The sequence below is a fragment of the Momordica charantia genome (genome assembly GCF_013281855.1).
Source record: "Momordica charantia cultivar OHB3-1 chromosome 11 unlocalized genomic scaffold, Mcharantia_2.0 BLBB01000011.1, whole genome shotgun sequence".
Taxonomy (NCBI): domain Eukaryota; kingdom Viridiplantae; phylum Streptophyta; class Magnoliopsida; order Cucurbitales; family Cucurbitaceae; genus Momordica; species Momordica charantia.
In genome coordinates, this window is record NW_028275159.1 from 2,017,664 (window position 1) to 2,033,665 (window position 16,002).

General features: G+C 36.9%; 2 protein-coding genes across 3 annotated transcripts; one reads left to right on the forward strand and one right to left on the reverse strand.

Annotated features, from left to right (window-relative positions):
- The first annotated feature begins 127 nt into the window (after positions 1 to 127).
- On the forward strand, positions 128 to 10,882 carry FRA1 (P-loop containing nucleoside triphosphate hydrolases superfamily protein). 2 transcript variants are annotated; one of them, XM_088119628.1, is made up of 26 exons: positions 128 to 541; positions 1,591 to 1,737; positions 1,824 to 1,976; positions 2,084 to 2,337; positions 2,915 to 3,099; positions 3,190 to 3,314; positions 3,685 to 3,721; positions 4,408 to 4,499; positions 4,600 to 4,707; positions 4,796 to 4,909; positions 5,010 to 5,133; positions 5,311 to 5,423; positions 5,832 to 5,930; positions 6,018 to 6,131; positions 6,239 to 6,355; positions 6,429 to 6,509; positions 7,277 to 7,348; positions 7,718 to 7,811; positions 7,953 to 7,984; positions 8,068 to 8,165; positions 8,249 to 8,347; positions 8,437 to 8,658; positions 8,866 to 9,028; positions 9,580 to 9,750; positions 9,825 to 10,134; positions 10,345 to 10,882. In XM_088119628.1, the coding sequence occupies exons 1-25, from the start codon at positions 425 to 427 to the stop codon at positions 10,035 to 10,037; spliced, it is 3,144 nt and encodes a 1,047-aa protein (XP_087975754.1). In that variant the 5' UTR covers positions 128 to 424; the 3' UTR covers positions 10,038 to 10,134; positions 10,345 to 10,882. The 2 variants fall into 2 exon arrangements, with proteins under 2 accessions (XP_087975754.1, XP_087975755.1); XM_088119629.1 differs by having other exon boundaries at positions 10,348 to 10,882.
- Positions 10,883 to 12,611: 1,729 nt separating this feature from the next.
- LOC111012957 (uncharacterized) lies at positions 12,612 to 15,211 on the reverse strand. Its single transcript, XM_022287275.2, has 2 exons — positions 14,862 to 15,211; positions 12,612 to 13,185 (listed from the first exon to the last, which is right to left on the reverse strand). The coding sequence occupies exons 1-2, from the start codon at positions 15,039 to 15,041 to the stop codon at positions 12,823 to 12,825; spliced, it is 543 nt and encodes a 180-aa protein (XP_022142967.1). The 5' UTR covers positions 15,042 to 15,211; the 3' UTR covers positions 12,612 to 12,822.
- Positions 15,212 to 16,002: the final 791 nt, after the last annotated feature.

A 16,002-nucleotide genomic window follows, 5' to 3' on the forward strand; every position in this document is an offset into this window, starting at 1 on the left:
CGCAACCGTCTGTGCTGGTGTGTAGTGAAGAGTAAGGAAAATGATAGTGGTTGTTGTCCTAGCAGTTACTTCCTGCAGTTATAACCCTATAGCCCTCTAATTCCTCAACTACCCCTCCCTCTTGATCTCTTAGCTTCCCCTTGTCCTCTCAAACTATTTCACTTTCTTTTTTCTTACATTGTCTGAAGCTCAGGATTTTTTTTTAGCTTCTTTTGGCCTCTTCTGGTTGCTGTATCACTTTCTGATCCTACCCTCCTCCGAAATTTTCAGACAATGCGAACGGTTTTCCAAAAAAATTGATCTTTAGAGTCACACGTACATAATCTTACTGCCCTGCCCTGCATCTCTTCTTCTTCTTCTTCCTCTTTCTGGAATTTTCTTTTCCAACATTGTCTTTCTTCTACTCTCCCTCTGGCTGCTTCTTATGGAAGCTGGGGAGGATTGTTGCGTCAAGGTCGCCGTCCACATCCGCCCGCTCATCGGCGACGAGCGGCTTCAGGGGTGTAAGGATTGCGTCACCGTCATCTCCGGGAAGCCTCAGGTACACTTTTCACTCTCTCACACTTTCCATCTGGGTAGCTCACAGCTCTCGATTTGGTTGTGGGGTGAGGCGGGGAGGGGGATTCTGCACTTGTGCTTCTCAATGACTACTTTCTCCAGAGGGAATTATTTCTTCCCGTCCATTTAAAGATTTTTAAGTTCCCAGAGATCTAGATCTAGCTATGCAATATGCATGCCATAATAGGCAACGCGATTTTTTTTTTTTTTTTTGGGTGTATTTTGTTGATTGAGCCTCCTGTCCGGATGATTTTCCACTGCCACAGCTTCCGATTGTTATTGGGGGGAAGGGGGAGTAACTCAGTAACTTCAAAAAATTTCTGGATTCTTATGAACAATTACTACGGTAATACGGGGGCTGATGACGACATTGTATTAAAGTAGTACTTGAACAACCGACTCAGTCTTTTTGGTTCCTTTTGGTAATTTTCCCAATCCCGGTACTTAATCAACGCCTCGTCGGCGTGTTACTATTGCTGGGGGTGGGAGGTCTGCTGGTCAGATGGGTTCCATCTTTCATCTTTCGAGTCAATTATTTTTCATTTTTCAACTTAAAGAGTTTTACTTGCATCCCTTTTCCATTCACCTAATGAAGAATCAACCAAAACTACTTTAGTTACAAATTCGCGAGTCAATTTAAGATCCCAACTTCATAAAATGAACATCTCTGTCACATATTCTTTCGAACTGGTATTATTTTGGCTAGGTCAACAGTTTTTGCAACTTATTGGGTGGTATAATGAGATAGAAAATAGTTATAATTTGAATGGAAGAAAGCGTAGAACTGGTTTTATGTCATGCCAGCTTGTTTTGCTGGAAACTATGCCTCAGCACTTGAGCTTTGCAGCATCTTAGACATTCTTAAATTACACTACTGCCAAAAGATCCTAGGAAAATTTAACTACCTGAATTTTAAATCGTTGCTTCAACTTCACTTTGATATGCACATACAAGTAGAGTCACAAATGTACATGTATGGGTATCTAAGTTTATTAATTAGTGGGATTACATGTCATTTTGACTACGGAGCAGGTACAAATTGGATCCCATTCATTTACATTTGATCATGTCTATGGAAGCACGGGTTCACCCTCATTGGCGATGTTTGAAGAATGTGTTTCTCCGCTTGTAGATGGTCTATTCCAAGGCTATAATGCTACTGTTCTAGCTTATGGCCAGGTAAAGTAACTTCAGAGCAGCGCTGTTGTTATGAAGTCACGTCTCATACAGTTTCTCCTCTTAGTTGATAATTTTGATTGATGCAGACTGGATCTGGGAAAACTTATACCATGGGCACAGGTTTTAAGGATGGTTGTCAGACAACAGGAATCATCCCTCAAGTCATGAATATCCTGTTCGGCAAGATTGAAACTCTAAAGAATCAAATGGAATTTCAATTACATGTTTCCTTTATTGAGGTTGTTGTCATGACCCTTCCCTTGACGACTCTTTTTTCTAATCTATTCTCCCAAGCATTTTTAAGTCTTTAGTGCAAAGCTCTTACTAAAATTTTTTTTATGGAAAGATTCTCAAGGAAGAGGTACGAGACCTGCTAGATCCTACTTCTTTTAGCAAAGTAGAGGGTGCAAATGGACATGCAGGGAAAGTAAATCTACCTGGGAAACCACCAATACAAATTCGTGAATCATCAAATGGTGTTATCACTCTAGCAGGATCCACTGAAGTTAGTGTAAACACACTGAAAGAGATGGCTTCTTGTCTGGAGCAAGGGTCACTGAGCAGGGCTACAGGAAGTACGAATATGAATAATCAGTCAAGGTAAAACTTCCAAATGAACATCCAAAGCTATTTCTTTCAGGCATTTAATGTCTAGGAAAAAGTGTGGCTCTTGAAATTTCTGCTAGTCACGTACAAAAATTCTGGGTAGGTTTTGAGGAAAATGTTAGAACCTGTTGTATAATCTTATCAGATATGGGGGCCTTTCTGAGTCTTCAATTAATTACTTTCTGTGTAGAATGAACCTAATTCTAGTTCATGATAGGTTTGCATGCCTTATCTTCTGTATGGTAAGTAAAACTATGCTTACCATTTCTGTAAAACTTGTAGATTCTATAAATGATAAACCTCATCCTGTGGCTGATATAATAGATTTCATCAATGTTTTAACATGTCAGTGAATGTTTCTTGACTGTTTCAATGATAAATTACTGGAAACACCAATGATGAGTAATGAGAATAAACAATGAAAAGTCCTTTCATATAGTCCGGTGATAGCATATAAATATTTTATTTTATGAAATATAAAGCTTGTTTATTTTGAACTCTTTTGGAAACTTATATGAAATGAGAATCTGAAATGCTGGCTCTGTTGCTGGCTTTTATGATCCGTCCTTAGTCGCTCACATGCCATCTTCACCATCACATTAGAGCAAATGCGTAAACTTAATCCAGCTTTTCCTGGAGAGGGACATATTGACAATATGAGTGAAGAGTATTTGTGTGCAAAGTTGCACTTGGTAGATCTAGCTGGGTCTGAACGAGCCAAGAGAACAGGTTCTGATGGTTTACGTTTCAAGGAAGGTAGGTGGAATGGCACATCACTCATGGGTGTTTTTTTTATGCATGCATGTATTTATTTATTTACTCATCAATTTTTTCCTTTTTAAACAGGAGTTCATATAAATAAGGGTCTTCTTGCACTTGGTAACGTCATCAGTGCTCTTGGTGATGAGAAGAAGCGCAAAGAAGGGGTTCATGTTCCATATAGGGACAGTAAACTGACTCGACTCTTACAGGTTCAGTTTCAGTGTAGCCAATCTTTTTAACTTGAATCTTCTTCGGACTAGCCATCCTCTTCTACTATAATTCAAAAGGTAGAAAAACAGAAAATTAGAGGAATTCTGAAATGAACTTCCAGGTTGAATAATTTCATAATTGAAAAAGAAAATGGATCACTAAATATTTACCACCCGAACCTATGCCCGAGGACCATGCAGACTACCACTAACTTGTAGGAATGAGTAACCTGATAAAAGAATCCCATTGAAAGATGCACTCAAGAAAATTGTTTTAGCCCAGAGAGAATCATCGGATCCTCAAGAAACTTGTTTGTTTGCACCCCTCCTCCCCCTATTTTGAGTCTAATAAAATTTCTCCATTTTGCAGGACTCTCTTGGTGGTAACAGCAGAACTGTTATGATAGGTAAACTTGTATTTTTTGTCATAGTCTGAAGCATAAATGTATCTCTTTCTTCTTTGTCAGATCAATTCTGCTTCTCCTTGTCCTTCTTAACCCCACCCACGTGTTCCCTCTGTTGAAAGCTGAAATATTAGGGCATTGTTTTGGCCAATATTTGAAATGAGTGCATCTTACTGTCTGTAACCTTTCACATAAGTTTGATCTTCCTCTCTATTGCCACTTGCATATCTCACAGAAAGAACTCACACATTTCTTTCTTCTACCAATTATGTTTGAATTGTATAATAAATGAAGAAGATCTTAGCCATCACGTTCATTGCTCTTTTGTCTTTGCAAGCCAAATCATCTCCTCAAAGACCTTTGGCTTCTCTTTCAGCTTTTCTTGGGGTATTAGGATTCTCATTTTAAGATCTTTTATGGCTTCACTATTGGTGGTAAAGCCAGAATCTTATGCTTGATTGGCAGTAAAGCTCTTTGTCAGAGCATTTGGATTGGAGTAAATAGAAGGCTCTAATACTGATTGCCTTACAATTGATATTTTCCTCTTCAGTTGCTGAGCTTTATCTTCAATAACCCATAGTTTCCTTCTTCTCCTGTGTCTGAAAATTTCATGTGCTTAGGCTATTGTTATTTGGTAAAAGTTATTAATATTAAGTACTTCCTATAATACAATTTTTTTGCTATCTTAGCCTGCATCAGCCCCGCTGATATTAATGCCGAGGAAACTCTCAACACTTTGAAATATGCAAATCGAGCTCGTAATATCCAAAACAAGCCAGTTGTAAGTATATGGAAATTCCCTTCTTTGTCTTTTTGACTTCTGAATACTGTACTTTTTCCATAATGAATAGCCGGGTGTATATTTCTTTTCTTCTGACCAGGTTAACAGGGATCCCATGTCCAATGAGATGCTAAAGATGCGACAACAACTAGAATATCTGCAGGCAGAACTTTTTGCACGTGGAGGGTCTTCATCCGATGAAGTTCAGGTACATGATTACAAAATATATATATATATATATATATAGTTGGACGTTTCGTTTAGAATAAGATGTAATTTGTAAAACATTGTGATAGGTTCTCAAGGAAAGGGTTGCCTGGCTTGAAGCAGCGAATCAGGATCTGTGTCGTGAGCTTCACGAATACCGTAGTAGATGCAGTATTGTGGAGCAATGTGAAACAGATGCCCAAGTATGTGAACCGCCTCAACCTTTTTCGTTGCTTACATGAATATGTATAATGTTATATCTGTCAGCAAGTTCTTATGTGAACCTTGAACCTCATCTTTCAGGATGGTATAAATTGCTCTGTGAAAAGCGATGGACTTATAAATTGCTCTGTGAAAAGTGATAGGCTCAAAAGGGGCTTGCAAAGTATTGAATCACCTGATTTTCAAATGGGCGAAACCATGTCAGGTATGGCCTTATGTAATTTAGACTTCCCAATATCTTCACTTTTCATCAATTTTCGAAGCTTAACTGTGACTGAGTCTTGATTATCTTTTCTGACATTAAGTTTACTAGTAAAATGTTCCTTTCCTTTCCATGTATTGTTCGAATCGTTTTTACTAATTATGGTTTCCAAGTTGGCAGGGGATTCCCGTGAAATTGATGAAGAGGTGGCAAAAGAATGGGAGCATACACTTTTACAGAATAGCATGGACAAAGAATTACACGAACTAAATAAACGTCTAGAGCAGAAAGAGGTAAATTTTGAATCATGGCAACAGTATCAATTTTAAACCGTAAATTTTCGTTTCTTATTGAAAAAAAAAACCGTAAATTTTATGAGGCTAACAGAAAACTTGTGATGATGATTTGGTAATTACATGTGTGTTGTGTAGAAAGCATTGACTGCTGATATTTAGCAATTACATTTTAATTTTGGATACAGCCTTTGGTAATGGTTTACTGTAAACCATAGTTGTATCATTCTGGCCATCTGTTTGATTTGTCTTCTTTTTGTTCCCTTTTCTTATGGTTTAAGTGCATGCTTTTCCATTTCAAATTAGCGTCATATCATAACTGATGCTATATCTATGATAATATGCAGATTGCAATAAGCACTTTTGTCCTTCTATATCGTTCTAATTTACATGTTATTGACTTTGTAGTCGGAAATGAAACTTTTTGGAGGATTTGACACAGCAGCTCTCAAGCAGCATTTTGGGAAGAAAATCGTGGAGCTGGAAGATGAGAAAAGAGCTGTCCAGGTTAACCTCTACTTCAATAGAATCTTTATCATGTTTCTGGTGAAACTTTTTTTTTTTTTTTTTTTTTCATTCTTTGCACTCCTGCAGCAAGAGAGGGATCGCTTGTTAACTGAAGTTGAAAACCTGGCTGCTTGTTCTGATGGTCAAACACAGAAATTACATGACATACATTCCCAAAAACTTAAAACCCTTGAGGCTCAGGTGACTAAATTCCTCTCTTTCCTGAACGGCCCTGTTTTTTGTATGAGAAAGAAATCCCTCCAATCTAAGTTGTAAACATTTTAATTTTTTTAACCTATTTATCCCAGATTCTTGAACTTAAGAAGAAACAGGAAAACCAGGTTCAGCTACTAAAGCAAAAACAAAAAAGTGATGAAGCAGCAAGAAAATTGCAGGACGAGATTCAATTCATAAAGGCTCAGAAGGTATATTCTTTATTTCTTGCGTATATTTACTTCCGTTATTTTTTCTCCATCTTCTGAGTCTTGTAATTTGAAGGTTCAATTACAACAAAGGATGAAACAAGAGGCAGAACAATTTCGACAGTGGAAAGCATCTCGTGAAAAGGAGCTCCTACAGGTAATTCAACTACCAGAGGTCCAGAATATAAAGAAAGAAAGAGAAAAGAAAAATTTCCCCTGTTCTATTGTAGTTTTACTTGAGAAGAATTTGGTATTAGCTAAATATTCTACTCTCCTTTATTATTTTTATCTGATTATACAACTATTATCTAATATTTGACGGTCCGAGGTCATTTGACCTCTGAACTTAGTCAGCAAATAAGTAAAACTCAAACAATTTCAATTAAGAAGATGACAAGATCTTTAAAGGAAATTCTTCTAATCAAACATTGGATTGTGGGGTTTTCTATTAGATACATAAAAGGGACAGATTGGTGGATTATATATTATATGGGAGGGAAGGTATCAGAAGCATACGAAGTCTACCTTGCAATTGGTCATTAAACGTGATAGTCTGCGATGCTATGTTAAAATGTGAAATTAGTTTTGTAGCATAGAGAAACTGAATCACATCTAATTCATCATCCATACATTTGGGAAGGAAAAGGACCTTCTCCTAGCCACATGAAATACCTACATAAAAGATCACAGTGTTCAAAATGATGGTGTCCATACTAGGTCAAGGGATTGGTTTGATTTGTCCCCTCATATAGTGTCCCTATATTCTGTACAGAAAGATTGGGTTGTGTTGGCTTCCAGTGTTACAGTTTTTGGCTGCAATAATAAAAAGTGTATTTCGTCTCATTATGCATAACTTCTGAGTGGATCAATTATGTATCTTTATATCTGTTATTCACTATTTTTGTTGACAACTTTGCAAAACAGCTAAGAAAGGAGGGTAGGAGAAATGAATATGAAAGGCACAAACTGCAAGCTCTAAATCAGCGGCAGAAAATGGTGAGTACTTCATTGCTGCACGCCTTCTTATTCATCATCTATCAGTCTTATTTTCTGCACCTCTGACCAAGCACGTTTATCATGATGGTTAGATAGTACTATAGTAGGATATTATGGTAGAAAGTAGGCTTCAATACGGGTTAGATGAAATGGGCGTCTCTTTGGTAAGTGGTAACAACGCTCAAATGGTTTGGATGCTTAGTTTTGAATTCTAGGTTTCCATATAAGAGATTTTAAAAATATTTGTTACTTTTCTTTTGATGGATTAGCAATTGGAGTTCTGCATGTAAAATTTGTGCCACCTTTTGGACTGGTAAATGTTATTTCTTGCCATGGCCATCTAAATCAATATGCACGTATTGGTTTCAGGTTCTTCAAAGGAAAACAGAGGAGGCTGCAATGGCCACCAAGAGGCTAAAAGAACTACTTGAAGCTCGTAAATCTAATGGTCGTGAAAATTCAGGTATCTTCTTAACGAGTAACTTTTGTAAGGCAATGCGAGTTTATATAACTTGAAAATGCATTGTTTGTTCCTAAGAACCATTTTCCTGCTTATATCATTGAATTAATTTGAAATTCAATTATTTTTTGGTTATTTTTTCAGGTATTACGAATGGAAATGGAATGAACGGGCAGGTATTATTTTCTGGACCGTTTCATTGATTTCCTCCCTATTATCTCATCTCAATTCCGTTTCTAATGTAATCTTCTCTTTTCAGAGCAATGAGAAATCTCTACAACGCTGGCTTGACCATGAGTTGGAAGTGATGGTGAACGTGCATGAAGTTCGTTTTGAATATGAAAAGCAAAGCCAAGTGTATGTGTTTTACTGGACGTCAGATTGTATTTTGAGTGAAATAAACTTTCAATATAATATATATTGATTATTCTGCAATGCAGGCGAGCTGCACTGGCGGAAGAGTTATCCATCCTAAGGCAAGTGGATGAGTTTGCTGCAAAGGGCCTCAGCCCTCCAAGAGGAAAAAATGGTTTCGCTAGGTAAGAATTATGTTCTAACTAAATAATTCACCTTCTAGGTTCTCACATAATGAAGTGGATAGTTTATAATTTGTCTTTTGCATAATCAGAGTTTCCTCCATGTCACCAACTGCAAGAATGGCCAGAATAACTTCACTTGAGAACATGCTAAGCATATCCTCAAATTCCCTTGTGGCGATGGCTTCACAACTTTCAGAGGCAGAGGAAAGGGAGCGTGCTTTCACCAACCGTGGACGTTGGAACCAGTTGCGCTCCATGGGAGATGCAAAGAATTTGCTTCAATACATGTTCAATTCTCTTGCAGATGCTCGGTAATTATTCTGTTCCTTTAGCAGATATTAAAGATACATTTTAATTTCTTGGATTGTAAGTACTAGTGCTTCATTAATCTAAAAACTGGAAAAGTCTTCATAACTTATTCATTGGACAAGCATCAGCTTTAACTTCCTGCACCTGTTAATCACCTGTTAATCACCTCAGAACTAAATTATAGATTTCACTATGCTCGTCATTTACAGGTGCCAACTATGGGAAAAAGAACTTGAAACTAGGGAAATGAAGGAGCAACTGAAAGAACTAGTTGGACTATTGCGGCAGAGTGAGACACGGAGAAAGGAAGTGGAGAAGGAGCTAAAATTGCGAGAGAAGGCTGTTGCGTTTGCATTGGCTACATCTGCAACGGTGAGATTTATGTTCCCTAAATTTGGCTTTTCCATGCTGCATGTATAAAGCTACGAAATCATACTTTTGTTTACCTGTCAAGGTCTATATTTCTGCTTAGTTGCTGATTTGGTATGAATACAAACCGTTCAAATTGAAATATTAAAAATCGCTGGTACTTCATACATTGATGCTGAAGTTATAGGACCTAATCAAAATCTCTTTTAGGACCTAGTAAGACCAATGCTGCGAAGTGTTCAATGAAATCTCAGTTCAAAAAAATATTCAATGAAATCTCATAATGTGGTGCATAGTCATGGACAGTAACGGAAATGGCATAAAACCAGTCACCATTTTGTGTAATATAATGCTAGAAAATTTGAAACTCTCAGTGTCGCATTGATGAAGTAATCATTGGCAACTTGAGATTTATATTCAATTGGTGATGGATAGAAATACCTACATCTAGTTCTCTTTAATAGTTTTGTTTGACCTTACCATTTCCCATCCCTGAACATCTGTTGTAAACATATGCAAAAATCTATCTTATTGGCGGTATTAATTCGTTTCAGGTACATCATGAACATGAGAGCTCACCACCCTCATTGAAACACTTCGCTGATGAATTGAGTGGTCCCTTGTCCCCAATGTCAGTACCAGCACCGAAGCAACTCAAGTATACACCAGGAATTGCTAATGGCGCCGTTAGAGATTCTGCAGCATTCTTAGATCAGACACGAAAGGTATCCAGTTTTCCCCCATTCATTTACTGTCATAGGAGTTGAGCTCGCATCTAAGAATGGTGCTGTTGATGCAGATGGTACCAATTGGAAACTTGTCGATGAAGAAGTTTGCAACTGTGGGACAAGCTGGGAAACTATGGAGATGGAAGAGAAGTCATCATCAATGGCTGTTACAGTTTAAATGGAAATGGCAGAAACCATGGAGACTTTCAGAATGGATCAGACATAGTGACGAAACAATTATGAGATCAAGGCCTCGACCGCATGCTCTGCCTGCTGGGATGTGATATTTGGTGGTTTCGGGTTCATCGTCCCCAGATATCATTTTTGACTTTCAATTATGATTCCACCTCATGTCACAGGAACAAATTGCAATAAGTGCAGGTATTCTTCATGATTTTCCAATCCATTGCATTCAATTGGATTGAGGTTAGAATCCTGCTAATGTTCCATAGATTTCCCTGGTAAAGTTCACTTGCAATTATGACCCATTGAATGCGAGGCTGCCTTTGAATGCTCATTTTATATCTTAATGACTTCTGATTCATCCATTTGTATCTACTTGAACCTGACATGATCTTTCTCCAATGGCAGCAGCTGAAGTCAGACTTTTGTGATCTCTGCATATTTCTTCAATGGAAAACCATTTTGGTAGATTTGTGATTTTGGATTCTTTTTCGTTGCGGTAATCGCATTCAAAGCATCTTGTAAAGCTTGTTTGGATGCTGCGAAATGGGGTCACCCGACTTGCTAAAGAAGGCCGCAAGTGCGGAACAGGGCGAGCATAGATGTAATGGATAGAGAACTCGCTCAAGAAAGTTTTCTAATGTTTTTTCCCCCTCCTTTGTATATCTTGTCAATAACAAGAAAAGGAATGCAGGAATACGTACGGAAGTTATTTTCCTTTTTTTAGTCATTTGGTCTTTCTTCGTTTTGAGTACAATATTGATTGTTGAAAGAAACTATTAGGCTGGAGGAAAAAAAAAACAGAATTCTTTCTAATATGTTTTACGTCTTTTTGTGTGACACTAATCTTATTACGTGAGGACTGAAGCTATGTAAATGTATTTGTATTGAAGCAAAAGTAGAATCTTTAAATCAATCTTTATAAGTGTACACAGAGTTTGCTTCAGTTGTCTTTTGTTTTCAGAATCTTTTCTAGGTTCTCTTCCAGACGAATCCGACAATGATATGAATGAAATACCTCACTCTTCAAGATGCATTCAAACTTCAAAGGACAAAGATAAACAATCGGTTGACCTATAATTAATCGAGGTACACGTAAGCTGACCTGAACACAGCTGACCTGAACACACAGATATAAAAATAAAAAAATAAACAATCTTGATGGAAATTATAATGGACCTGAACACACAGATATAAAAATAAAAAAATAAACAATCTTGATGGAAATTATAATGGACAAAAAGATTGAGAACATTGTTCCCAAAAAAATATATATAATTTAGCCCTGGTAGTTAAAATCAATTCCTGTCAAAAATTATTGAGAATAGTGATTGAGTTGCGGACATCCAACCAAAACATGGGAATTTGTAGCATCCAATGTTTGAACTGTAGAAGAATAGTGATCGGGTATCAATAAATAAAGATGTGACTTTTTTTTTTTTTTTTGTCGAACTTGAAAAATGGGATCCAAGATGCATCCAATGTTATTCACAATCAAACATGGGGTTTGGTATATAAACCACATAAAATTGGTTGCAAATAGGTATGCAAAGAAACTCTAATGAGATAATAGAGCAAAGATACTTATAAGAATTTTCATCCTGGTAATTTGAACTATATTAACGTTTAACCAAATTGTCAAGCCATACAATCTAAGTATAACTTAATCGATAAAATATTTATTATCATCTCAAAGGTCGATGGTTCAATTCTCTACCCTACAATTGTTAAACTCGAAGGTTAAACTACTAGTACTAGAGTTTCATTGCCACTTTGTCTTTCTTTAGAATGGGAGATTTAGCGATAGCCCTTTCCCACGTGTCATTTGCAGTGAAGGGAGCAACCAGTGAGTCATGGTAATATCCCTGTGGTTCAAGTGCACAAAAACAGTAAATGGGCTACAAAAGGGCTCTGAGAGTATGATCTGAATGGTTCTGATTTTGTTCATTCACTTGGTTTAAATGGTTCAAGAGCAGAATAACCTCTCTTTACAAGATCCAGTATTGATTGCATACATATTAATTCAAGTTTCACCTGGGTGTTGTTATCATCTCAGAGAGCTCAAATGAATAAGTTGATAACCATATTACAATCTTAAACAAGGTCACTGTTTGATCTTGATTTACAAAGCTTCTTTCTTGGGAAAGTAAAGAAAGAAGCTTAAGCAAATATATGTATTCTACTGATCTTTTAGAGAAAGTAAAGCTAACTGAGGATCTCTTTTATCAGCAAGACAAGGGGATACATTTTTTAGTCTGTCGTAGTTGCACTTCAACAAGTAACAATCAAACGACAGGGACCCTTCCAATCAATTAACAAAGTTTTGGAAGTTCATGAATAAAACATTAATTTAAATAGGGGACAAGATACAAGTTGCTACTGGTACTTTTCAGTGTCTCCCTAGACTTGGTATCTCAAAGAAAATTATGAACACAATCGGAGTGAACAAATAATCAAGTATGACCAATATTTTCTGCATGAGAATCAAACAAGAAGAATATGGCAACTACCATTCACCAGACCGTGTTATCTGCAGAAATGCGCAAGCCTAAAAAATGATAAGTTAATACAAAAACAAGAATGAAAATCACTGTTATCACAATACATGCATTTCTGCCCAGACATGGGGAGGGACTGCTCATTGTCCCTTCAGAAAGAAAATTGATGCATCAAAATGATCTTGGCACACCATATTGATCATATTAATACTTTATATTTCTCTCTTGTACAGAGGAAGATGTTGCCAGCTACCCAAGGGAGGACCCACTAACAACAATTGGCGGTGTTGCCAACATAAAAGCAGCTGTGCCATGTACAGAACAAAGACACAAATACAAGTTTTTGGGGATTTTGACTGAAGAGTGAGCATTTATTCTCAACTACAAATTAAATCTGGGCACACCAATATGCATAATGCTCATCCTTGCGATGGTTACTAACAAGACCACCACATCGCAAACAAATAAAACTGCTCCCATCTGAGAATGCATCCATAACAATCTGCATCCTACCAGTTTCCGCCAGTATAGAATTTCCATGAGCATCCATAACTGACGGGCCAGAAATGTTACTTTCTGGAGGCTCGGGGTTCAGAGGCTGGGCTTCAGCTATAGCACACTCTGCAAACAAAGAAGCTAGCTGATCAACATCAGCACTCTCCTGTAATCGAGTTCGGTACAACTCGCGGGCACGGTGCAAAGATTGAAAGACTGCTGCATCTCCACCTTGGGTTCTCATTGCCGTTACAACCTGCAAGGTGGTGAAAGCTATCAACAAAATTTATTGTTCCTATCAGTACTCTAATCGATCGACTCATATGCTTCATCCATGATTTAGCATGTTGAGTGGGGCATTCTGAGCTGACTACAAATGCAAGCATTTCTATTATCCTTTCCTCTTTAAGCTATTATTATAATAGATCTATTAATACCTGGCTCATTCAGAATGATGTACAGAGCTTATGGTATATTAAGTAAAACACAATTCATAACTATATGTACAAGAAACATTGAGATAAACAGACAGAAAGTTCTATAACATTTAAATTCAAGGTGTATGTTCCCCTGTTTCAAAAGACTGTCAACAAATCCGAGTGCAGGTTTTTAGTTCTGACACAGATTCAATATGGCATGAAATCCATCATCCAGCATAAAGATGAATGTAATCTGCTCATGATGACAGATTTATTTTGCAACTGTTCAGAATACCAAATGAAAATTCACTGCAACTTGATTGATACAATCATAGAATCCAACACATGAAAATATCAATGACCAAAACATCAAAGAGAAGGAAACAGCAGTATTCAAATCCTTCTCAAGATTGGCAGGAGTTAGGAGCTTTGTCTGTAAACTGGAAACAGATGATGGTAGACCACACGATTCTGGAGATCTTACTAGAAACAAATGGACTTTCACAGCAACCCCTTCAAGGCCATTGACCAAGATTTTTGGTCAACAATTTCCTGGTCGCCTTGCCTAGTACTCTGCTGAGTAGCCTGGACTGGCTGTAAAGATCACTTTCAGGGATGGAAATCAAGCAAGCTACCCTCAACATTGAGGATAAAAAGGCTACAGAATGTGATGGCTTCTTAGAGGCTTGCTACAGAGAAAATAGGGATGTAAGAAGGGGGACAATTTGGAAGGTATTCTAAGAATTCTATAAGAAAAAAATCATAATCCATTTACCAGTGTGGCTAATACTACTTAATTTCCCGAAAATCTACTCCATTATAACTGAGGTCTGCAGTGCTATTATTCCTGTCAGCGCCATACAAAAGAACAGCAAAATTATTCGCTGCTAGACTTATCATAATTGGGAACTAGCATTTTCATCAATGTAATTCTTCCAAGTACGACCACTAAATGAAGCATTCGAATACATTTTCTCTTCTTTAAACCACTTGTGTTCATAAATTACCCTCTCTCTTGAGCTTCACATATTCCTGTATGTTAATACTATAAAAGATGTATCACTCTAACTTCGGGTTAGCATTTTCAGGGATGGATATAGGCAGGCTGTTCTCCAGTCTGTGATGGTTTTGAATCGGCTTGCTTCAGAGTAAATTGGGATGTCGAAAAGGGGACTCTTTGGTAGGTATTTCAAGAATTTTATAAGAATACGATAATAGTGAGGCTAATACTACCCAACAAAAGTACATCAAGATAAGTATCCGTTGAAGGTGAAGTCTTTTCCCAATGTGGGAAGCGAGGAGGTGAGCCTATATACCACTTGTCAACCGGAACTTAACTGAAGTAATTTAATTTACAGAAACTCAACAATTTATAATTCAAAGATAACCAAGAAGCTAGGTATGTATAAATAAGCAATCACAGAAAGCTTTTGAAAGGACGAGGATAGACCAAAGAAAGATTTCGAGCGGCGAGAACAAGAATTCAAGAGAGAGAAGTTTTTGTTCAACATACCGCTTGGAGGGCTTGGGAAGGGTTTCGTTGATTGATGAATTGACGAGCCAATGTGAGTAATTCCCGGACAGCATCGCCGTCGCCGGCTCTGCTAGACGCAAATTCAGCCTCCATCATGTCCGATTTTGAAGAGTCCACGGCATCATCTTGAACTTTACCTTGAGGTCTTGGTTTATACATGAGAAATCCGGGGCAGAGTTTTTTCCCTTGCGATTATCGGTTTTCTAAGTGGAATATGCTTGCAAATTACTGCGTAGCCAGATGGTTCTAGCAGATTCTGATGAGCACACGCAGGCCCCTCTCTCTCTATAAGTCGATGTGTCGTTCGTAGAGGGATGGGAATATTTTGAAAATTATTTCAAGAATCCTCTTCATGTACGTTATGTGTATGTTACTTTTCATTTCGAAACTTAGAAAACCAAAATAAAAGATTTTCTTTTGAAAAATAATGGTTAACAAATTATGATAAATTCCTTGTATGAAAAGAAAAGTTTCAGAAATTTTGTCGTTCCATGTGAAATGATATTTTTGGTATTTTATTAACAATTATAGTATATAATTTATATAAGAAAAAATTATTGTTGTTGTAAAAAAAATATTTTTACCACCTATTATGTCATCAAGTAACATCAACGCACCTCAAATAAGTTAGAAATTTTTTTTTTTCTGATAAAAGATGAGTTAGAACTTTGATACCAATGTGATTGAAGTTGTAACACATTTTTACCTATTTCTCTTATGTCCTCCTCTATCGTCCACATCCGTTTTTCTTCTAGTACAACAAATATAGAGATTGATGATTAAACCTCCTAACTTCTAAAAAATGAACAAACAAAATGCATTAGTCGTTGAGCTAAATTCATATTAGTCCACGTTCATTTTTCTTTTAATGTCAATAAAACATATTTGATTATACATTAAGTATTTATAATGCTATTTATTTCTAAAGTCTAGTGAGATGGAGAGATTCCACCTTCAAACTTTAAAAAATATTATTCAGAATAATTTATTATCAATATCTTAGAACTACGTGGCTAATTAAAATTATTATTTATAATTTCTCATGAGTCTTTTTTTTTCTTTTTTATAAGGGATTGAACTCAGAACTTTTCGATTGAAAGGCACGTATGGGGAAAAAAGT